Below are 25,246 nucleotides of genomic sequence, written 5' to 3'. Positions count from 1 at the left end.
AAGAGGTTGTTTCGTTGGTACAATAAAATGTATTGACAGCAGCAATATATTAATCTTTTACAGCTTTCTTTACTGCTCTTGGTGTGGCATGGTCAACAGTTCCAGTTATTTGACACATGCTTATCAATATGTCCCTCCCTTTTATTTAATCCGACATAAACTCTCTGGCATTGAGCCTCTCTTCTCTCTTGCCTGAGGATTCATGACCTGCCAAGGTTTTACCAACAAGCGGCTCTAGTGCACCATCTGTGTCTCACACATGAAAAAACAAAACATGAAAACTGTAGCAAACAGCCACAACCACAAGGTGTCGTCACTGAGCAGTGAATCAATACTGCACCTACTGTTCTATCTGTCTATTTATACATCTATCCATCTATCTATCTATCTATCTATCTATCTATCTATACATATATATATTTATAAAAAGGTAATAAGGCATATATATAGATATATTTATATATATTTGTATATCGGTAAATCTTTCTGTCTATGCCTTATTACCAAATTAAGCTGTAGATTAAAAAAAATATATATATATAATTTGTATATTGCATGAATATTAACACTATAATAAAATAAAATCATATTATTGACAAGGGGAATTGAAAAAGATTATCAAAACTATGATATATATATATATATAAAAAAACAATATAAAAAGTTTTCAAATAATTTGTGTGTTATCAATATAGCTTTTTTAAGTTTATCATACACACACACACTCACACACACACACACAGACACAGACACAGACACAGACACTCACACACACACACAGTTGTGTCTCAATGACTTCAGAAGACATTACATTGATTTACATTGATTTCCTGGACACTTACTTAATTTAACCATAGTTACTACATGTTTAAGCCTATCATTAACTTTTAAACCTGTCTTCAACAGTGGCACTTTTTGTTTAATTTATTATTTGTTGAAATGTCAAGGTGTATCTGAGGTGGTTGTTGGAAAGTAGATTTGTGAACTAAGTTTAACTTAGGGTGTTTCATGTAGAACCAGTGAACACGTGTCCATATCAGTGACTGTGGTGGTCAAAGGTCCAACCAGGTGCTGAACTATGTACTCACACCTTTTGAAGGGGACTCCATTACCAAGCAGCAGATGGAATAAATAACCGCAGCGTCAGTCTAATGGCTCGCCGGGCGCCAGGCTGTCACAAGAGGTGAACTTAAGAGTCATGTTCAGCTGACTGGAGGCATTGGGACGCATGTTTACTGCTGCAGCAATCGAATGAGCAGTAAAATAAACACAACAAACACGTGTCAGTGGAGACTCTCAGTTTTGGTACCCCGTGATTTCTCCCATAAATGAACCAGTGTTCTTTTCCATCTGCTAGAAAACCCTCTTAAGAGCTGCTCGCTGACCCACATCAAAAGGTCATGTTTCTTCATCACACGGAATGATTTTCACATTGGGTGGTTAAATGTTGCAGTATATGATAGATCCTCACGACAGAGACGTGGTGTTACACTTGCACTTTTGCTTTAATGGAACCTCAGGTACTGTAAATCCTCAACCACAGAGGCGAGGTGGTTTTTAGAGCAGATCCAAATGAAAGTCCAGAATTAGTGAATTTAAATGTGGTTTCACAAGGGGACTGTTTGTGCTCCACTGAGGGCCATTCTAGTTGGAAGTCTCTATTTACAAGGACTCATGAGAAACACCACCCTCTTTATTCATATCATGTAAATTCCTTCTTCGAGACTTTGACACAAAGCTGTAAATCTCTCTCTGTATCTCTGTTAATAAAACACACAGCCATGTCTTACACTAATTCAGAATTTACTGGATCAAACACATTGCAGAGTTTAACTCAAGATAGGAAACATCTTAAAGACAAAGTTAAAAGAGACTTGAACTGAAACTGATCACAACATCAAAATGTCCATCCAGAGTAGGACTCACTTCATCCTTCCCGATGAATCATGACTATTCATCTGCGCAGAACAGTGGGCCTTTATCTCCCCTCTGTACATTATCATACCACGTTGCCAGCTTGAGAAGGACTGGATGTACAGCTGCTTGTTACCCTGCAGAGGAAAACAGCTCCTTCCTTCCTGTGATGAATATAAAAAAAAAAAAGTACCCTCAAAAAGTTGAATCCTGTTCAAAACACCAGATGAAATGGCTTCTTCGAGTGATTTGGAGAATTTGAGTGGAGCTCATTTGTCTTTGAACTTCTCTGGGGAAAACTAATTGTGGGTGTTGTAGGATCCACATTCCTTAATTTTTTTTTATGAGGAGTTCAAGGGAAAAGGAGGTTTAAACCCCAGGGGAGTAGGAATAGGAAACAACAACAGCAGACACAGTTTCATGGCTGAGGCACTGAGGATGTGCTTTTACCACACATCTCTGGACACCATGACTAAATGGATAACTTATTAAAGGTGCAGCTCAGCACTTTCACAAACAATGCTTCTTTTGACAAATCAATTGTGATAACTTCTTTATCTTCATAAGACAACAGGGGTGATAGCTGGGTATCTAAGCCAAGGATGTTGTGTATTCACCCTTGTCTGTTTGTTTGTGAACAAGACACAAGAACTTCTGGTTGGGTTTCAGCATGGCAAGATAGAATGTTTCTCAACATGTTCATTGACTTCTCAGAGAATTATCAATGGATCTTGATGAAAACAACCAGGCTTGTTTTAAAGGACTGATATTTATGAGTGTGTAAAATTTTGTTCAGATAAAATGTGGAAGTCTTGAATTTAAATGTGGTTTCATGAGCGGTCTTGGCACAGAGTCTTCAGAGTGCAGTTCCACTTTCTTGTTGGTTCTTTTTCTTCTTCTGTGCATGTTAAGACGAGGACTTCCAGCCGCATCATCGCTATTCAAATTTAAACTAACCCACTGCCCTCAGCGTGACCTGACTTTACATATAGGCTCACCTTGCGTAAATATGTTTGCGTCTGCGTCATATATGAACATTTGCATAACTCCCATATTGCGTGTCTCTGCACATGAGAAAATGTGTGTGTGTGCTTTTCAGAGTTAATTTGCGTGTGTGTGACATCCACACGTTGCAGTCGTAATCAATGGTGGTGTGGATTGCGTAGCAGGGAGGTCAGGGGCTTCTGAAAAGACTCATTGGGCCTCCCGCTGTGTCTAACACATGCAGACCGACTCTACTGGTCACGCAGATGGATGACTTTCGATCTCCCATGCTGACCCTATTCATGGGGTCAAAGGTCACTGTAGCCGTGCAAGCTGATTGTCACATGTTTTATCCCAAGTTGCCATGGACAAGAGATATGTTATCCCAAGAAGATGATGGTTTCCAGGCTCAGCTCTGACCTTGTTGAGCAAATATCCTTCATGAACATTCCTGAAGGGACACTTATCACATGTGTGCTGTAAAGAACCAATGGAACTGTTTCTGACAACTCATTGGTCAAAGAGTGTTCTTTCCAGTGTATCTCTCAAATGGTCAGGACATGTTCATCCCCCCTCCTCCTCCCGTCTTGACAACTATTGATTCCCTTTGTGTGTGTGTGACGGGGCCTGGGACCTGGAGAGACTCTTTCCAGGAACAGAGCAGCGCCACTGCTCCGTCTTCCATCTTCCATACCTGCTGCTGCTCAATATTTAATGCACTGTGCCCAAGCTACACATGGAGGGAATGACAAAGAAAAGCTGGGCTTCCTTTGAGTCATGGTCAGTTTTTGGGGATTTGTTCTGTGAAACCACCAGTAACACTAGTGCCTGTGCCCAGAGTTCCTCTGTATTAGCTCTGACATCGGTTAAAAAAAACCCATCACTGATCCTTTTCTGTTGCAGTGAGCTCAGAATACTCAAAACAGATACAAATGTATGAAATTAAAAATGTATGCTGAAATCATGCAAGCAAACCCTTGTTCATATATACCCCAAGGAAGTATGTTTATTTAAAGATACATCTTATCAAATATGCACCATATCGACCTATACCGGCTACAGTTAAAAATAGGTCCACTTCATCCTCCACTGATACGCAAGATAGAGAGCGAACCAGGGTCATGAATTAATAATTTTGCTCAATTGGGGTGAAAAAATGGCCTGAATTTTGTTCAGGCTGTGAAAGACAAAGAACAGCCTCCTGCAGCGTCACGGTTCAAATGAGGTCCACAGGCTAATAACCACAGGAACTTCAATCCCTGTCAGGCAGCTGTGGCTCTGACCTTTGACCTCTTTGCTTGTGTCTGCTTTTAATATTGACCAACGCAAAATTATAAGCTTATTCTACTCTTTCTACTCATTATTTATTAGTCTCTGGATAAGACACTGGCCTTGGAGAAGGAGGACCACAGAGTAATGTCAAATAAGTTGAACATTTAAGAGGAATTATAAGGATACATTTTGTGATTTTCAGTTTTTGCTTTAAAAAAAGATAATAAAATGGTAAAATCAACAGATTCCATGAAAGTCCAGCCACGTCCCTGATATCCCCTCAAAGTCTCAGTTGTTGTCCAGACACTATTTAAACACATGTATGAGCCGCACCTTTGAGGGAGGTGACTTGTTCCTTCATTACATCACACATAATGATGTGGATTGTACTGAGTTAACCTCACATACTTAATCCTGCTGTATAGGAAACACTTGAATGTGTATTATTCCACTGAAAAGACACATATTCAACCCCTATTTGAGGAAAATTTGTATGAAGCAACTGTTATTCCGTATACTCTCAATGATTTTCAGAGTGAAACTTTATATTTGTGACCTATTTTTAATAACATTCAGCTGATTTCAGTCGGAATTAATAAACATTTCAGCCTAATGTCTTCCTCCAATTATTTATCATATCAAACCGCCGGAAAAATTTGCAAGGTATTTCTTTGTTGAACTCTTCGCCATCCTGCATATGCAGCTGTGACATGTGTTTACAACTATGCGAGTCTGGTTTTATGGGGACACAGGCCACAAGGATTAACAACACTGTCTGTCAGCACAGATTTTGCTGCCGTCAAAACCTTTAACTTCTTTGTTTGGTACTTCATTAGAAATGTTTGCATGTGGAGGCACTAAAAAAGCTCAATGTTCTGCAGGGCAACATGCACCTCAAGTTGTAAATCCCTGAGGCAGCACTGCGAGGTGGTAAAGTCAGAGTGTTCCCTTTCCTGACCTCTTTCTCTTTAGCACTGACAACTTTAGGGTTGGTATGTTTCCAGTTCATTGAATCTAAACAGGTCCGTTTTAGTTTAAGCTTTGATTCTTCTCTGTATCTCCATGACTCATGAGCAGGCGGTGTGGTTCGGCTCTGTGTGTGAGAGCACTGCTATTTTGACAGAGCCGAAGTGCAAAACAGAGGTGGCCATGGAAACTGACGGCATCCAATGGGAGAATAGAGAATGGGTGTGGTCAGCTGATGGACAAGTGTTACTGTTCACTTCCTGCAGCTTGGTCAATGAATAACTTTTCTAAGGGAGAGAGAAGGAGAGGGAGAGAATTCACTGGAAGCTTCTGAATTAAGACAAATGTGTCACATGATGCAGGGCGTCTCGACCCAGGTGAAGTTAGTTGTGTGTTAAAAACCTAATCCCTGGAGGATCTAGCAATATGACCTGACTCTAAAGCTCAGACATTTTTATTGCAATTGTTGTGTTTCACACTTATGATAACTTGTTAAAAGTTTTTGGGGTAATTTCCCTTCTATAATGACAGCAAAAGGGGAGAGAGAGATAGAAAGGGTTAAAGGATGACATGCAGTGAACATGCAGGTGAACGACTAAAGCTCCCTGAGTCACTGATTAATGCTCCTCACTCACTTCTTGTTAACTGCAGCTGATATGCCTTTGAGCAAAGTGTTTCAACTGTATTCGTTCTTGTTCACCTGAAAAGTGTGAATGTGTGAGACTGAATATATTGTGAACCAGGATGCGTACAGTGGAAAAAGGAGCCTGTGAACTTTTAAGGTGAAAGCAAATGTCCCTGAATATTCATCCAAATCATTAATTACCAACATAAGAGAAGAACGCTGCAGCTTTTTTGAGACATGTGAAATTAATTATTTTAGATAACAGCTTCATTTTTCAGTATAAACTGAAGTTGGAAACAGACAAAGCGATAGAAGATCATAAAACGTCATGTGATCACCTGACTAATGGTTTCCATGGAGCAAACAAAAACAGACATACAGTGAACGGAGGTCTCGTGCTATGACATGGTCCCATAAAAGTCTCTGGTTTGATCCCACCACTGACACATGTAAATATGGAGTACTACTGATGTGCCCTTGAGCAGGCTGCTGCACTATTATTTGAACCTCATCATCACTGAAGGATATGATCTTGTTCCAGAAGTAACGCAGCCAAGTTCTTTAGTAGTATTTATTAATGGACTCCACAATAAGCTTGGAAATATTGTGGTTTTATGTAGTATACATCATAGTTTGTTTATGTTGGTGATTCCTTAATGAATAGTGGTTTTATCATATCAATATTGTTTACACTATTTTAGTGCACCGGTACTGTTCATTTATTTAAATTTCTGAGGTTTTTGTTTTATTTTGGTTATCTAAAGCAATAACATGTCACCTGTGCTGTAAACACTGTAAAGTGCAAAAAACAACTATAAAAAATAACAAACATATGAAGATAAAAACATTAATGTCCTTAGAAGGGAAAGGTTATAATTTGTGTGCTGATGCATGCCGACGCATGCTTCTTTATCTATAGCTGAGAACTGGGTTTTTATGACACCGGTGGACGAGGACATGGCTTTTCTCTTGAAGGAATATCAAATGTATATTCATGAAAAAGGTATTAATCAGTTTAGTGACACTTGATATAACTTTACATTATAAAGTAGTATCCCAAACTAAAATTGAAGTACAGGGCGTAAATAAAATATACGACACCCCATCCATGTTGTTTATTCATGTTATGAGCTCTGCTTAAATTGTAAACATACAAGATGAAGACATAGTGATAAGCTTGACAGCCTTGAAGAATTTCCCGAACTAGCATAGTTTTCAATTAATATTTGTTAGATAGAATTTCCATTCCTGCCATATTAAGTCTTCACTAAGTTACAGCAGCAGGCACTGTCATGACCTATTGACCCTTTTCTCTCCCTTTTTCAAACCCCGTTCAAGATGCAGTGATACCAACTATTTTAAATCTGTCATATGACCAATCAACCATAAATAGTAATGACTTGGCTAACACTGAAGGAAGAATTGGGCCAGCTGATGAAAATGGCCTGTAGCAAACACATGCATCTTAAATCAAGAACTGGATCAAACTGCATTGTGACGTGAAAATTGAGATCTAACAAAAGAGAAGGCAGCTTATGTTAACTTCAGAGATCATCATGAGATAGAAAAACTAATCGTACAAATCTATTTCACAGACCTTATAATGAAAAATCTTGCAACAGTTGCTTTCATAAGAAAATCATAGTCTAAAACCATAACTCAATTCTGCTGGACTGGTATTAATCTGTTTTAAACGGGTTGACAGTAATACAATACACATTTTAATGAGAAAATATAGATGATTTTATGTTTTAAAAAAAAGCAGATTTTTGATGCACCGGAGAGAAAAAAATAGTCCGTCTCGCTTTGTTGCTATCGTGATAGAGCGTGATGTATTCCTCCGCGGCGAATTATATGTTGCAATGGCAGCGCGGCGAACGACGACCCAGGCGGAGGGATTTTAGCGGGGACTACACCCAAGCGCCTGTCCGATCGCAGCGACTCCTCTTCGTTGCTGAGACCAGAAGAAAGCCGGGACGTGACGGAGCCGGGGTGTTTTACTTGCTGGAGGCCCGTTAGACCACCGATAAATTCCGCTTCCTCTCAGTGTCCTCGTCGCCAGAGAGACGTTTTGTGACCCGACGCACCAGCTTCATCCTAGAACTAATTTCTTCAACATGTCCTGGCAAAGCTACGTGGACAACCTGATGGCTGACGGCAGCTGTCAGGACGCGGCCATTGTTGGGTACACGGACGCCAAATACGTCTGGGCATCGTTTGTCGGCGGTACATTTGCCAACATAACGGTCAGTATGCATCTGTGTGTCCGTTATCTGCTGTCTGGGGTCACAAGGTGGGGGGGAAGAGATGGACATCGTGCACGCCGGTGCGCTTGTCTGCATAGCCGGGCCTTGTTGAATGGGGACAAGGCGAGTGTGGTACACATGGTATCCGGTGGTTTCACACAGGATGCATCGGCACGTCTGCACTGCTGCGATTTAATCTATCACCTTCCTGACCTCTTTTCCCTCGTTCCATTCACTGTAACACATAATCTCTTTTTTTATATCCACCATGTAGAAATGGCTACAGGAGAAGGTTGTTGTAGTGAACCCGAGCCCGTGGTACCGGTACCGCGAACCCGAGCTAAAGGGGCTATCTTAGCATGGCTAGCAAGCTGGCTAGCGTTTACCGGCCGAGTTCGCCTGTGACCGACCGGAACGCCAAGCCACTTTCTGGAATCCAGTCTTAAAACACCTAGAGTTAAATACTTCCTTATTATAGTCATTTATTTCCAGACCATGTTATTGTCAGTAATCACTGATTCACACAGACCAGGCCCTCTGCTAGCACCGTGGGTTAATATGAACATGAGCCCTCCAGCTGACTGTTAGCTCAAATCAGGCCGGTCTCTCTCGCTGGAGAATCGGTAACAGCTAACGCCAATAGCGCAGAAGAGTGGACGGAGCGCACACGTTCCCCCGGCGTGCTGTCCGGCCCGGGGTCGGTGTCAGATGTTTTTTTCTTCCCATTCGGCTTCCTTGAATCCCACTGCCGCTACCGCCCCTTATTTTCCAAGATGGCGGCTATACTCCCGGTTTCTTATTCATTTTGTTCACGGAGGCTAATCGAGCCGCCTGGTCCTCGGCGGACATGTGCGGCCGCAGTCCCGACATTTACACTCTCGGTTTCATAACGTCTGCTGAGGCTGAGCGGTCAGACGCGAATCGATGACAGCGTGCGGGCTAATGTCTGCAAATAACTGCTTGGTTTAAGCAATCGTCCACGGTAATTCATCGAGCCTCCATTTTGTCTGTTAAATAAAATTGTTGGTCAGGGATTTTAAACGTTGGGTGAATGTATAAATCACGTGGATGTAATAAGCGTGTCGTTATTTGGAATGAACGCGTCCCTGACCCGTGCCACAGGCGGGTGAGCCGCTGCTGGCTAACGGTACTTGGGAGTGTCCTCCCGGGGCTTATGCGTGTGTATCGATGTCCCCCGAGGACTCAGCACATGGACATTATAGGGGTATTTTTCGGGGGGGGAGGTCCAATGTGTATAAAAGCTCTACTTGCAGCTAGCTACCTGCATGCTAATAGCTCTAGCAGACCACGGTGGCTTAAATATTAATTTGCTTTTGGATGAGAGGTTGAACACATGGTGTGTGTAATTCCATTGCAAGTTCCATTTAGGGGGTCAGACAACTGATAGGAACAACTGTGTGTGTGTCCAGGCCCAGACACGGAGCTAGCCGTCATGCTAACGTTCACATGAGCGTGTGTGAGTTTTTGTCTGGTTTCGTGTGTGTGTGCCATGATTGTGCACTTCTTGAGTTGACGGGCGACGCCTTTTGTTCTGCATATTGGTTCAATGAAAGAAAAGACCTCGGTCTCGTTAAACCTGTTTTTTCAGTTGTGGTCAAATACATTTTATACACATTTCTGGTAAACTGCAGAGATCATAAAGTGGAATGTAGACAGTGGTCCGACTTTAAAGAAAGTTTCAGAGTTTTTTTTGTCGTCGGCAGCAGTGGGCCTCTGAGATTTCACTGGATAATAGAGGCAGCACATGTCTCTCAGCAAGTCCTGGCTAATCTATGTCAAAACTAATTAGCAACAGCCATTCACACCAAATTATTAAGATTTGGGGGAAATCTACAAGTTGCACCTTTTAACCCATTAAGACTCATTCATATTTTTTTGGGCCAATGAAGCTAAAGTTATATATTTAACGCAATAAACTAATGCATTTGAGAACTTTGGGCTATTTCTGTAATTGAAAGTCAACTTTCTTTACTTTAGAAGCACTTCTGTGAAGTACTTAATTCTAGCCTTAGCACTCAATCACACCATGCTGCCCTATTTCTTATTAGACCTACATTGTACCTGCTTTTACGTCTTAGCGGTACGTTTGACTCTTAAGTTACCTACAGCTGTTTCAGACTGATGCATTTTATAGCTGTTTACTGACGGGACCTGCAGGTCAAATCTGGAGGTTTTCTGTTCAGACGTTCACAGCAACATCAAATCCTCTGCATTATTCAGGTATGAGGTGGAGCAGCACACTGAGACAGGAAGTGACTTATGAACTGTGCTGCAGAGATCATGTGATCACTGTGAACACACGCACTGGTGTCAGCTCTTATCACCACAGACTCTTGACATCTTTAACTGTCTTGTCAGCGCCTTTTCACCCAGAGACATTTTCCTCTCTTTTTTTTCGAACGTGGGAAGCGTCACACAAAGCCCCAATCGATATCCCCTGCTGTGTTCACACATCGAATTCTACTGATTTTAGACTAGAAGAAAGTCGGCAGAAACTGCAGAATGTCTTACTCTGGCATTTGCGTGCACACATGCCCCTCCCACAGAGAAAATAGCGCCTTAGTTCAGTGGTACATTCTGGTGTTCCCCCCTTTAAAACAAGTCCACGCCTTAGCATTTTCATAAATTATTAACAATTACTGTGGAAGCAATTAATAAAGGATCGACGATTGCTTTGCATTGAGGTCAGAAGAATAACATTGATATTCATTCAAGTTTGTTCCTATATTTTTCTCCCTGATCACCCGGGCACTCCCACCAGTGGCTCTTGACTCCTTATGGGGGGCTGCCCCTCAATATGCAAAACACTGTCAGTTTTTTCAGTTGAAGGATTTGTGTATTCTGTAAAGTTCTAGTCTAAAAGAACATAAAGACAACATCTTAAAAGTTTTGCGTATATGCAGCAGGCGGATGGGCAGTGTCATAGACTGGTCCGGCAGAGGAACACATTTTAAATCATACCCAGTCCCAACCAAAGTTACATGCAACTTGTAGAAGGAGGTTAAACTTGAAAGATGGCCTAATAATAATGTTACTGGAGTTGGAATGAAGCATAACTTTCTTCCTGGAATATTCTCATTCAGATCATCTCAAGCGGGTGTCTGGTACTTTGATAACACTTCAGAGTTGATGTTTATGTGGGGGACAAAGATTTTTTTTTTTTTTTAGAGCTGAGACAAAACGCAGAGGATTTGATTTTGAATAGCACTTAATCATTTCCAAAGGCTGTAGTGCCCTCATTTAGTAATGAATGAGAATTGAGTCTTGACCAAATTTGTTTTCTGCTTGAAGATTGACAGATGAACATGTACTGACTTCTTGCTACTCCCTCTTTTTTTTTTTTTTTAGCCTGAAGAAATTGACGTGCTAATAGGAAAGGACCGAGAGGCATTCTTCACCAGTGGGATGACCTTAGGTGTTAAAAAATGCTCCGTAATCAGAGACAGCCTCCACCTTGATGGCGACTGGACAATGGACATCCGGACAAAGAGTCAAGGCGGAGAGCCAACATACAACGTTTCTGTAGGCAAAGCCGGCAAAGGTGAGTGACCCATGCAGCGCTGTTTGCAGCATCCGTTTTAGTAGTGCTACACGTAGCCTGCTTCAATATAGTGCCATTAGTCTAGATATTTTTATACCTTTTGTTGTCCATGCATGTGGTATAGATCTTCAATGCACCTTTCCTCAATATATGACAAGTACAGCTGTGAAAATATCTGACACACTTGATATTACCTCTTTAATAACAACTGATTGATGAGGGGGGGAGGAACAAGTGCATCCCAGTTTAGGTGTAGAAATATTTAAGCAGGGTTTAAAGCGGAAGGTCAAGTTATAGTAAGTGATCAGTTGGATCGAGGTTTAAAGGGCAATTTCCCTCAAAATCAATGTTTGGAGTTTCCCTCATGCCAACAATGTCAGTTGTAAACAGTTTACATTTTCTTTCCTAAATGTTTGTAGGGAGTCATTATGTAGTTAAACAAATATCAAACCTTTCTAGCAGTTTCCCTCTTGCAGTGAATATTTATTAGTGAACTGGGTCTGGACTTATATGGTGCCAGCTTTTCTAATGCTATTTGTTAAGATATTTCTATTTAACTCGTTCTGATTTGTTCCTGGACATTTTTTAAAACTACCATGTATTGCAACAAGACTTGGGCTAAAAGTTAAACCTGCATTTGATCCTTTTTAGGCATAAATTTCAACAGCAAAGCTGTGTCTGGTCAAATTGATGAGTTAGCATTAGCTTTATTAACTGAATGCTTATAATTCAGAGCAGCAATACACCTGGTCCAGGGTTTATGATGTGCAGAGCGGACATTGACACACCTCAATATTCCTTTTATTACCCGTAATATGAAAATTCTGATATGATTCATAAATTGAGTTCCTCAGTAATTGAAAACCATAGAGTGGTTTAAAAACGGTCAAAATGATAACATGTGAGATTTTCGGGTGATACTCCTTTTACGATAGTCCTAATAACATCTCGTAGCAGTTTGTGTGATGATAAAGAATTGGGAGTAATGTCCCATCTTGGGACTTGCCTGAGAGTTGTGGTATTTTTCATGTTGCCTGTATGGGCCCCAATGCCCCGCCCTCCCCACTTTACCCAGACACGACTAAAGCCCACAGGTGAGGCTGTAACTGACTATTCTACATAAACTTTGCTTTCTCTTACGGCCAAGATTTTCAAAACACTTCATGAACTGCATGCATCTTTCTCCTTCCTGTTTAACACCCCACCCAACCACAAAGTATGAATCTATTCCCCTGCTCACATGCTTCCACTCTTCTCCTGGTCAATTGCGTGTTCACACACTTTAGGATCTTACATGTATTGAGGAGAGGTACCACAGGCATGCTGCTGTATCCACGTCTGCTGCATCAGTGATGGTTGTTAGTAGTCTGTAGAAGCTTTACTGTCTTATTCTTTGCTGCTGGCTTGGTGCATATTGATTAGTCATATGAAACAATAGACTGGTCTTCAAGCGCAGAAAGGCACTGAGACACCACATCACAGGGATGTTCTACAACTCGTCACTTTAGACAAGCGATCAGGTTTTGTTTGATTCTAACACCCACATTTAAATTACCTATCTGATTTGGCATCTGATGATTTTCTAGGTTTCTGACCAGATGCAGGACTTGCAGACTGAATGGGATATTATGGTTTACGTTTTTCAGGGATTCTGTTGAAATATTGAGTTGATTAGTGAGTTTTCTATTTTAGTGGGACAAGTTATGCGAAACATTCACAATCTAGAACTGATTTTAAGACAAAGTATCTTGCTCTAAGTTTGTACATTTAGCGACATGTCTATGTTGAAAATTGACTCCATCTTGTAAGAGTTGAAGAAAATGTTCAAACCTTACTTATTCCTAGCGGGAGTTTATAGTTTTGCCTGCATCCTTTATTTATTCAACTGCTGCACCAACTTTCTGAATACCCAATTGTAATGCAATTATTAAAAAAAAGTCACCATATGCAGATAAGTGTAACCATGTAACACTGCAGATTCCTTTTTAAATTGAAATTACTGGTGATGGAAGTGCAGTCACATGTCGACACTCGGCCAGGGTGAACACGTTGATGCAGCTCAAGGTGAAAGAGGGAGAGGAAAAGTAAGAAGATTTAAGAAGCCAGCATCAATATAAAGTCCCATAGGACCCTAACCTGAGCAGGAACACTGTAATGTGTGATATGTCCTCCACCAGCAGCACTGATGCCTCTGCTCTGCTTGTTGTGCCGTTGTCCTCTGTTGTCACTGTCTCCTCCTCTGCCTGCTGCCTGTGGCTCTGTGCTCTTCTCACTTGTGTGATCTTCACACCTGCTCTAAATGTTCCTTCTGTCTCTTTTTCTTTCAGTCTTGGTCTTGGTAATGGGCAAAGAAGGGGTCCATGGAGGCGGATTGAATAAGAAGGCATTCTCGATGGCCAAATACTTGAGGGATTCAGGGTTTTAGTTTAGTTTTGACGTAGCTTAAGTGGTGTAGTCGAGGGAGATAGAGAATAAAACGAGCAAAAAGACAAACAAAAAAAATTCAAAACTTTAAAAGAACAGAAAAAAAAACAAATTACTGTCAAGTCCATTTTCTCCCCCTGACCAAAAAATCCCAGGAGCTTTTCTAGCGCAGCGCGGACTCTGTCCTCCACAGTGTAGCCCCACATTTAGCGAGGTGGCAATAAATAAACGTATTTTCCTTTCTAGCCCTGCAATCTCCATGTCTGTTCATTTATTGTTTGTTTTTTTCCTTTTGTGTACTCCAGCAATGGTTTTTGTCATGGGGAAGGAAGGTGTCCATGGAGGGCAGCTCAACAAGAAAGCTTTTCAGATGGCTGAGTACCTGAGGAAGTCCGGATACTAAAGCAGCCTGTACCCAGCCACCTAGCAGCTCGCCCCAACCACCCTGTTGCATTTCACACAACTTCCAGTCCTAGTTGGTAGTTTCTCATGTTTTTTCTTTTTTTTTTTTTCTTCTGCCTTCTCTCCTCCCCAATTTGTTATCCCTGTTTATTTTTCATTATCCTCTACCCCCGACCTCCCCTCTCTTCTCCAGCAACACCTGTGCTGTGTCCTCTACCCCCTTTAAAGCACTATATAAGTTGATCCATAGATGAGCATGTTTCTAACGGGTTGTCATGACAAATCTGTACTTAACCGAGACCAGCAAAAAAATAAATTCTGGCCAAACACTCTTGACAGTGAAAGCGTCAAATTGAAGTAGTTATTTTTATTTTTCTCTCCCTTTTTGTCACGGTGCCCATAACTTAACCCCCCCAAGCCTGATCACACACACACTCCCTCCCTGAGCAGCCAACGCCATTGGAGCACTTGAGCGGTAACCAAGCTCGTCATGTCTTCCTTTTTACCCCACGCCACCACATCATGTCCGGGAGGGGAGACTGCGTGCATATCTCGGTCCACCGTCGTCCCCCACCCCTCCACACTCCAGCCAAACATTATCTTTCTCTTCCCCCCCCATGCACTGTTTATCCATCAAAACAGGTGGCTCAACGAACCTCACAGACGACTCTTCTTCACCACTCAACTGTCCTCTAGCCTCCCTCCTTCAGATTCACTGCTCTGTCCTGAATATGTAGGGGTTTATTTGGGGGGGGGGGATTGTCCTCTCCTCCCAACATCACCCCACCCCCCAACTACACTAAAACCCATGGACATTCCACAGTAACAACAGCTCAGGCACTTAAATCTGTTTTTGTTTGCCAGCTCCTGTAATATATTTTTTATTTGTTTTATTTTGAAAGGCTGCCATTTTTCGGACAGTAGATAACCCAGCATATAACCACCTGGAGTATGTCCAGTTTGAATTCTTTTCTTTTTATAGGACCAAGTGTAGTCGAAGCTCGGGTGTTTATACAATTGCTCTAAACCATGTGAAGGATGACCGCTAACTATTTTTTTTTTTTTTTTTTTTCTGATGAAGGAAACACTAAGCAGACAGTACTACATTGTAATAGTTAAACTCTGACGCTACAGGGGAGGTAAAGGTGGGAGAATCTGAAGTAAATTCTCATGTTTTTTTTCTTTCACGCTTGTTCAGAAAACAAACTGCATTTGTATAAACCCACGCTGTGTTGACAACTACAAAACTGTGGAATAAATTGCCTTCTACGCTATAGTCAACTGAGCTCTGGGGTATCGCGCGGTCTGTCCTCGGTCAGTACTGCTAACTGTAATGTCCAACTGAGAAAAACGCTCAAACGTAGACATGACACTCAATGGAGGATGGGATTGGTTGGAACAAAGACGCTCATGGTTGTCTTGTCGCAAACTTAACTGCAGATCCTGTGTATCCTGTGCCATAATGTAGAGAGATCTGTTGCTGTTGTAAGATGGATTTTACCCACTGTCCACTAAAGTCATTTCATTGGCACTTTTGTTGTCTTTACTTTTTTGTCTAGCTTCAGCTCCACTGTTTAGGCCTTGTGGGATATATGTACTCATTAAAAAAAAACCTGTTTCAAGCCGTGTTTGCTGATTTATGTTCATTTCCTTTTTTTCCTCACCACTTTTTTCTTTTCTTACATCTGGGATTCAGTCTCTTTTAATGCATTTGATTTCATATGCATCAAACCAAGAAATGCCATGAATTGATTTATCACCTTGTTTACAGAAAGATCAAATAAATTTATTCCAACCAGATCAAGTGTTTACTGGCGTTTTGTTCCGTCTCTTTAAAGGAGTAGCTCAGAGGAACTTGTTTCTTATGGGTCTGTTAAATATATAGCTAAAGCTAGCCGCTTGTAACCTCAACACAGAGTCACACATTAAAATAGTACAGGGTCTTAAAGATGATTTAACGTAAATTATTCTAGATTCCTTAATACTTATTGTACTTCACTTAAGTTGAATTCATAGCTGGTCTCTAATGTAACTTTTTGAAACTGGCAGAAATCCTGAACAAAGACCTGCCCTGACTTTGCTCAGTAAAACCAGGAACCACCTGAATCCTGGATTAAAGTAAAAGCACAAATGAAGGAAGTTCTGCGCTCAGATAATCAGCAGTGATGTAGACTACAGTTTGGGTTCATAGTGTACTCGACACAGTTGTTCATTAACAGCAGCTCCAGGTTAACAGCTACTTCAGTGCTTTCACTTACTCATCTGCTGGTTTCAGTCACACCTCGGAAAAACTTTTACCTATAATAAAACTTCATATGGATAACAGTGATAGAAGTATCCTGATACTTTGCTTAAGTAAAAGTACTTCATAAATGGTTAAGGCCCTGCATTTAAATCACACTTCCACTCTACTGTTCCATTGGCTAGTTGAAGTCAGTTACTCTCAACCGAGAGGTTGGGCCCCTCCAAACGGTCACAAGATAAATCTTAGGAGTTGTTATATGATTAATGGGAAGAAACAAAGTTCTGAATTAATTCTTAGCTCTTTTTTTGGGCACCACACAATGCAGATAAATAAGCATTAAAATAAAATTTGAAACCATTTTATGTTTAAAACTGCAGTTGAAGTATTTGAGGGTCAGTTTATCACCACCATGAAACGGACAGTTTCTTTGTCAAGTGTCATTTTCATTTTATTGAAGTGAATTCATATTGAACCAACAAACGCGGGCAGATAAACACTGACGAGACAAAATACATCAACTGAAAAAAGGCAACAGGATTCGTCAATGAAAAAAAAGTGTAGCATGTTATGTAAAGTATGTAATGACAAAAGAAACATGTAAGCATATTTACTATAAACAGTATTAAACAGAAATCCGTTAAACACCTATTCCGAGGCCTATCTACCAATAGCTGCTCGTGTTAGATGAAGTGATTGGTCTGGAGCAGCCAGAAGTTCACCACAGGCCGTGGAGAGGACACAGTTGTCCTTCAAGTGTCTCTTCACACTTTGAACGAGTGTAACATGTGAAATCGTGGCACAAAACACCGGCAGCGAGGCTCCTTCATACGTCAGGCTGCAAATTAAAAACGGCAAAACCATATTGCTGTGGCTCTTAATGTTTCTATAGTTACTGAGTGATAAATTCAGTTTTACAAAAAATGGATGCTGCAAAGCGCCTCAGAGTGTTTGTCAAGTTAGCAGAACATGTATGTGCAATAATGAGCCTTCCGGTCGCCTGAAACATTCGAGAGAGGAGATAATCAAAGGTAAACATAAAACTTATTGTGATATATACTTTATATATACACAGTACTTTTACTGAGCTTTGTGTCAAGGATGATCAGGACTTATTCTCTTGTGATTTAATCGCTAGAACTCTTTCATGACTAAGCAGTGTACAGTATAACAGTCTACTGTACATGGGAGCCATCTGTCAAATCTGTCAAACAGCCCTTTAGAAGCACTCACTGACGTCCTGTCACACGAGGAAACCAGCACGTTCCATGACCATGTTAAAAATAAAACTTAGATTTCATTAATTACATTACAATGTATTTGAAGCAGTGACAGAAGAACTCGGAAGATGAATCTGTTTTGTGCCCCCAAGTTAAGTCTCTGATGCTGTGAGGTTGGAGGTGGGGGGGCGGGCGAGGTACATGGAGAGGGGGGGGGTTTAATCGACCAGTTGGGTCCAACGACAATCCGTCAAGCTCGGGGCAGGTCGTGGTCGTGGTCGTGGTCGAGGCCTTCGGAGCAGGGCTGCTGCATCTGCACCACCACGGTCTCCAGGGTCGCCTCCTCGTCGCTGCTGCTGCTGTCCAGCTCGTCGTCCTCGTACTCGGAGGACTCCTGGTCCTGCTCCGAGCGCGACGCCCCCGACATGGTCCCGAAGGAGTGGGCGCTGGTGGAGGCCAGGGAGCGCAGCAGCGGGGTGCTCTCGGACACCTCCTCGTTCTCGTCGGGGCCGCTCTCCCCCTCGTCTGAGTCGGAGTCGCCCTGCGAGGGGACCACCTTCTGCTTGCACACCGGACACGTCTTCTTGGTTTTGGTCAGCCAGGGGTCCACACACTTACTGTGGTAGGCTGAGCGTGACAAGGAAACGTTAGTGTTCCCGACGAAGAACAATCAAATGTTTTATTTTAACGTTACACCGCCAGTTAATAAATAAAGTGCTTTCAACCCCCAAGACTAGAAGTTAGTCAACTACTTAATTGCCACTTAACTACATTGATGGTCAGTTTATGGTGAAATAACTTAATACAGGACTTTAGCTTGGGGAAAAACAAGGAATTTCTTGCCACTAGTTTGGCTTAAGCAGTGTATTTGGGCATTATTCACATTTTCTGACATTTTAATGATCAGTGATTGATCAAGTGTTGGTCAAACAATCAAAAATCATCTGCAAATAAAGTGTAGATGAAAATAAATTGTAACCCTAACCCAAGATTTGAATTAAACTTGATCTTCAAAGGTTTTATGTAATAAGGAAACATCAGAGGATTGTCTATGGCATCAACACACCTTCGACTGTGACCGCAATCATCTACTAGTAAATCCGACTGTATATATGCATCAAATCATTTTCCCGTAGTGACGTTTGGAGCACAAGGTACTTTCTCATCATGTTTCACTCACCATGAGAACATGGCAGGACTCGGAGTTTGTCTCCTTCTTCGTATTCGTCCAGACAGATGGCACAGACGTCATAGCTGTCCCCTGGGTGGAAGAGAAGACGTCTGAGCATTAGTTTACTCAGGTCAGGTAACGGTACGACAAAGAGACTCTTCACAGCTGTTAAGTTAAAGTAAGAGTTAAGCTTTGTTATAGGTGCAATAATCCACTATGAGCCGTGCAGTTATGAGGAGTAATGCAGCAAATGTGGGCTGATAAAGGTCATAACTTATGACCTCACACGCTTGACATAGGGCGTTTTCACTCGTACATTGTTTGGTGCAGATCTCAAGACTTTTCAGTTTGGTCCGAACCAAACAACGGGTGTGAAAAGTGCCTCGCACCAGCAGACCAGAAGTTAGTCCGACCTAAAGAGGTGAAGTCGGACTGGATCAAACCGAGCCACGGTTTGGTCAGTTTCCGATGTGAAAACACTTTAATGGACCAGTTTCAGTCATTTTCTCCATTCGAACAGAAAGTCTTCAAGCTACCGAACTGACAACACGTAAACACATGACCGTCCACAAACCAATCAACGTCAAGTATAGGCAGACGCAGCCCACCTAGGTGATGGCGACAGAAAGCCTTACAAAATATGAAATGAAAAACCAAAACTAAACGGATCCAATATGTACAAAGTTTAGAACTTGGGTTGTGAGTGTGCGGAGGTGGTTTTTAGTACTTTTTTCAGAAGGTCGCTGACGTCAGTTGAATCCATGACGCCTCGGTTGCCTCACAGGTCGGACTTCCTTAAACTCTTTGGGACTTTTCCAAACCTCCGCCCGCAGGTAAAATCACTAAACCAAAGTGCCCGCGCTGCGTTTCCTAACGCTACAGAGAGTGAAGCGTCCCTGTGGACGAAGAGCTCAGGAATGTATCAACGCACTTGCTCTCAAATTCCACAGCGTTCCTCCTCTCTTCCTTCCCTTCCTCTTCCCCGGGCCGAGAGGAGGGGGGAGAGAGAGGGGAGAGAGAGGGGAGTGGAGCTGGTGTGTTTATGTAAGCTCTAAATGAGCATGTTTTCCCCCCCGACTGTGTCCGTGCCAGGGCTGCATGTGACCGTATAAGGATGAGGAGTCACATCGACCACAGCTCTCCCGCCCCTCCTCCTCTTCCTTTCCCCTCAGAGCGTCAGCAACTTCAACTCAAGGTAACATGTTCAGCTCATTGCTCATTGTTTCACACTTACAGTTCTGTCCCCCCCACCCCAGCTCCCAAACTCCACCAAAATGATAATTCGAGTCTCTTATTCTGCTCAACACTCGTCTTCCTTTCCTTCTGACATTATTCCAGAGCGGCGCCCATCTTTTCCTCCCTCTCTCACTGCTGGACAGTCGGGGTGAGGGAGAAGGGAAACGTTTACGCAGGCACAGATCCAGTTTATTCTCAGGAAACGCTGAACTGTGGCACTAACGGTTACTGAGCTATTCTGAGAGAAGCAGGGACAAGAATGTCCCGTGGTATCCTGCACACTAGGACTGCTCTGGAGAGATAATGCACAGGAAGGAGTGTGTATCTAGTATTTGAATATAAATGACAGGACAACACGATTCCTCCTGGTATCATGGACGTCGTGACAGAAGGGATGTCACAACGCCCAAAACTAAGTTGTTGGTAACAATATCACTGAAATGGAAACAAGGCCACACACACACACACACACACACACACACACACACACACACACACACACACACACACACACACACACACACACACACACACACACACACACACACACACACACACACACACACACACACACACACACACACACACACCATCTAGTCAGTGTGCAATATGTAAGTTAACTTAAACTTGTGATGAAGGTGACTAATATGCATTTAAAAAGCCAATGTTGATGATATGTTGTTTTTATAAAGGCGATGACTGCACCCACACGCTTTCCCACCCTTCCACATGTTGTAATTGTTTACTACGCCTTCCTCTCTTATCATGCTTGTAGAGTTAAGCTGTCTTGGTTGGTCCCAGAAGAACTGCATCTCCACCACCAATGGCATCTACGGTACTTCAGTGCAGAAAACTAATAAACGTTCAGAATTTTGGCATCGACTCGATAGAGGAGGGTTGGTTCTCATGACATTCAGCGAGGCTAAGAAGCAAAAGCTACTAACTTGCTGAAGGAGAAAATAAGGGTGTAAAGTCACATGATGCTGTAACTCTCTGTAACTGTGGCTGCTCCTCAGACTGACTCGAGGGGCTTTGACGAGCTGGAATCACAGAGCGACAACAACAGATATTTTCTGTAGTTTCGCCTTCAAATAAAGTGGTTTCCATAAAAAATGTCTGAACTCTGTTTGTGTGTTTACAACTATTTTAATCATGTTGCATTCAATGTTCTCTGTATATAGTTTTTTTAGAGTCACATATTTGAGCATAGTTCATATTGTTTTGTTTGTGCTGTGAAACAATGCTAGTCGTCCTCTGCAACAACATCACCCACATAAATGTGTCTGCTGCCACTGAACCTGGTGACCTATGAGTCTGATGGTGTCTGATCACCTTCAGTGGATCTTTTATTATAACCATCAGCCATATGATGTGGAAACTGTGTCTTTTTCTAAGACGAGCAGTGTCTGGTGAGAAAGCTGTAACGCAGTGTTCTGCAGCGGAGCGTTATTCACAGTCTGCTCTGGTCACCCCTCATCACGGAACAAATGAACCCTCTCCTGCTGATCAAAGATCTGCTGTGGACATTACTCACTGGCCTTTTCTAGAAGCGCTGACCTGACATCAGCTCAGTGATGTTATTACTGCGTCCAGCTGAGATTCAGATTCATGAGTCTCACCGGTACAGAACATGTGAAGTAGAATGTGCATGTGCTTCAGCTATGTTCCTATAATGTAGAGGGGGCTCCCTGTCTCATCTCGAGTCTCGGTCCTGTGTGCTCTGTGTGTTTCAGCTCTGCAGGGGGACGGTAAAGTATATTTTGTCAATGTGCAGTCTGGGAATGTCTTACAGATAAGTCTTGAGGCCAGTAGCACATCTTAAAAAGGACGTGCGAGCCCGTGCAGCTCTTCTCCCTCTCTTCATTTTGTCATCAATCAGCCGGTCTGCCAGCGCTCCTGGCTCTCAGAGGAACCACGCTGTCCCACTGAACTTCACATGAGCAGTGGCTGTGTGAGGCGGGGCGAGCGAATGAAAAGAGAGGGAGACAGAAAAACTGAGCGAAAGAGAGAAAAAAAAATTGCTGCTGCACGGTGAGTCACAGCTCGAGCCAATCAGACGAGGGCAACTGGCACCGAGACCGAGAGACAAGAGAAAGCTCCTCTGTACTGACATCAACATGCCTCACACACCGACGGCTGAGACACTGCAGCTGCTCTGTTCAGGGGGGTTGAGGAGGAGGGGGGGGGGGGTTGAGGGACTCATTACACAGGGAGGGATCCAACTGGAGGTCAGGAGTCACAGGGAGAGTCCAGCCTCTCTCCATCTCAACGTAGTGTTGAAAACAATCCCTCTCGTCTCTTCCGCCAGTTTAACATTCACTCTGCGTGTGTGTTTTGATTTCCTAACGTCTGCTGGACGCTGGTTGCCAGTGAGACTCTCCCCCCAGAGGACAGAGACTTACTCTCAAACGTCAGGCTCACGGCCGAAGTGGGGATGACGCAAGGCTCTGCAACAGACCCAGAGCGTTAGTCAAGTTAATGGCAGCGCGGCGCTGTGTGCTGACAGCTGCTATTACATAATCCTGTACATTGACACAGACCTTATGATGCATGCTGCGCCTCAGACTGGTTTTGTATACCAATTACATGGGTACCATGGTTTTCATTAAGGCATTGTGCTCTATACATACAGACACTCTTTGTTTTGCCTACTATTCATTTCACCCTGTGGACTCTGATTTCCATACATGCAAGTCTGACGTTAGGCAGAGCTGAACGCTACCACCTCTGGTGCAGATCTGGACCAGAACGGTGGCTAAATGCAATAGAAATAAAATAAAGTCTGCAAGACAGACGTAAAAATGATGTGGAAACAGAAAAAACCTGAAGTGTTTGCAGAGGCGACAGAAACAGTCCACTGATTTTTCCAGTCTCTGCTCCAAAGCAGAAGCCGGGAGGTTTCTCAGCAACAATTCTCAGAGAGAGGATCTAGTGGCCGACAGTTTCAAAATGACTTTAACATGCAATTGACAGAATCAAAACCACAAACACTATAGAAAATCTGAAAAAGATAAACTCACAAAACACCACAGCAGATACTCTATGATCTGATCAGACTCTGGATTGCACCTTTAAAAGTGACACAACATCACAGTGTTCCCCTTTCACTATCGCTGCATCTGTTCAAAGCCCCCAAAGTCCAAGCTCAGCATTATCCGCTGTAGCTGAGGCCAAGGGCACCATTAGGCACCCTTCCCACTATGTGCTGCACACGCACACTTTCGAATTGATCAACCCCAATTTCAGGCAAGCTGCCCAAAAACATGTCGGGATGGGAACTGGAGCAGCAGAGACTTGAGTGACTCAGGGACGTATGTGGCACCGAATTGTCCCACAGCAAGGAACGTTTTCTGATGTGTCACAACATGAGGCTTATAGGGGAAAAAAACACAGTCAGCTCGCTGTAAACAAAGACCGGTCTGATGAGCTTTGTGATCGAGCTCGTCAGATGCATAGTGAGGCTGGCATCGTTTTTTGTTGCTGCATGGCCAAACCAATTCACTGGTGTGTCCTCAAACAGGAGCAGATTTTTAAAGGTTTTCTTAAAAGACGTCTCCATAGATTTAACACTACTCTCATGTAACGTTGTGTGACTCTGGAGGATCAGAATCAGCGCAGCAGAATCAGAGACGTCATCTTTTTTCTTTTTTCAAACACAGACACCTGCATCCCTCTCAATGCAACTGGACCAGTTCAGTCTGAGGTTCTGGTGTGGTAGCCGCTAATGTAGCGTCGAGCCTCAAGCAGCGATGAGGAGCAGAGGTCTGTTGAGGTCACCACCTTCCACACCTCCAGATTTTTTGTGTTATCAAACTTTTAGTCTTCAGACCAGACGTGAACTCAGATCACATCACTTGAGCGTCTGTGTTTTCACAGCGTCTTGTGGAAAATCTGCAGATTCCGTACAGATATTGGTGCACATGGGTAATATGTAAAATAGCTCATTGTGGGTTTTTCAAATTGTTAACACTATATTTTTGGGATATAAAGATGCACTGCATCGCATGTACTGTTGCTTAGGATACATGTCTCAAAAGTTGGGAGAGTCACAACAATAAATAGTATCAGGGACCTGCTGATAGTATTATGAATATAGGAAGAAGATCCATGAAGAAAATAACTCTCATCAATCCTTTTACAGGCAGTAGTGGTGTCAGTCAGTGTGATGTACGTCCTACAAAGACCACACACTAGGGTCTTATTTCTGTTGCATACAAAAATTCCCATTGGACTCAAACTTGATTCAGCCAGATCAAATGTAATGGATCCACCACTCATGTGGTGGATCCATGACCTATTTTGTATGAATCCCACTTGATCGGTCTGTACCATGCTTGATAATGCATTTTCCAGGCGACAGGCCAAGATCTTAGTTAAAATCCTAGAGTTAACAATTAATCACATTTTCAGGTTGACAATCAGAGGGGTTTGTTGTGTCCTTAGCGCCTCATGAATATTTAAGGGGAGTGATATGTAAAAGGACTTATTATATGTATCTTGTTATATTGTCTCATGGATATCTACACATTACCTATAGTGGTCCATCTGCGTATATGCAGCTCATAGTAAGCACCTTAACTCTAATATTTCTACATTATAATCTAATTTCTGTTAATATTCCTGCTATTCGACATCTTACCCTTATCTGGAGTAAACAGCCTCTAACAGTAATTCCCCAACAGAGGCACAGTCTCTTGTTTACGCCCTCCCACATTAAGATCAGGGCACTCTGTTCCTTACAGAGCTGCATTGCTCCAGAGTGCAGGGTTTAAAAGGTGATTAGGTTTGGAGATTTGATGTCCGCTTCCTGTGTCGCCAAACACTCTGACTCAGCTGAAAGGAGCGCAGACACCCCCCCGGGGGCCATTTCCTGGACATCTGAATCCCCCCCAAGCAGAGGTCGAGGTTGAGTTTAGCAGGTCCTGGTGGAAACCCTGAGTCAGAGCAAGCGCTGCTCTCAGCCACAACCACCAGCGTGCACC

General features: G+C 42.6%; 2 protein-coding genes across 2 annotated transcripts in view; one reads left to right on the top strand and one right to left on the bottom strand.

Moving 5' to 3' along the window:
* The first annotated feature begins 7,623 nt into the window (after window positions 1-7,623).
* On the top strand, window positions 7,624-16,195 carry pfn2b (profilin 2b). The gene is given in 5 exon segments (XM_053430782.1): window positions 7,624-7,659; window positions 7,661-7,748; window positions 7,751-8,007; window positions 11,377-11,569; window positions 14,299-16,195. Coding segments are annotated over 5 exon segments (672 nt in total). The 3' UTR covers window positions 14,397-16,195.
* An 867-nt stretch (window positions 16,196-17,062) lies between these two features.
* Window positions 17,063-25,246, bottom strand: part of rnf13 (ring finger protein 13) — a 36,174-nt gene continuing 27,990 nt past the window's right edge. Inside the window, exons 9-10 of the mRNA XM_053430781.1 lie at window positions 19,038-19,118; window positions 17,063-18,484 (exon numbers count right to left, since the gene is read on the bottom strand). Coding sequence (XP_053286756.1) covers window positions 18,108-18,484; window positions 19,038-19,118 — 458 coding nt within the window. The 3' untranslated portion in view covers window positions 17,063-18,107. The remainder of the gene's footprint in view (window positions 18,485-19,037; window positions 19,119-25,246) is intronic.

This window comes from Pleuronectes platessa, chromosome 9, assembly GCF_947347685.1.
Source record: "Pleuronectes platessa chromosome 9, fPlePla1.1, whole genome shotgun sequence".
Lineage (NCBI taxonomy): Eukaryota > Metazoa > Chordata > Actinopteri > Pleuronectiformes > Pleuronectidae > Pleuronectes > Pleuronectes platessa.
This window is presented reverse-complemented; position numbering and strand designations above follow the sequence as displayed.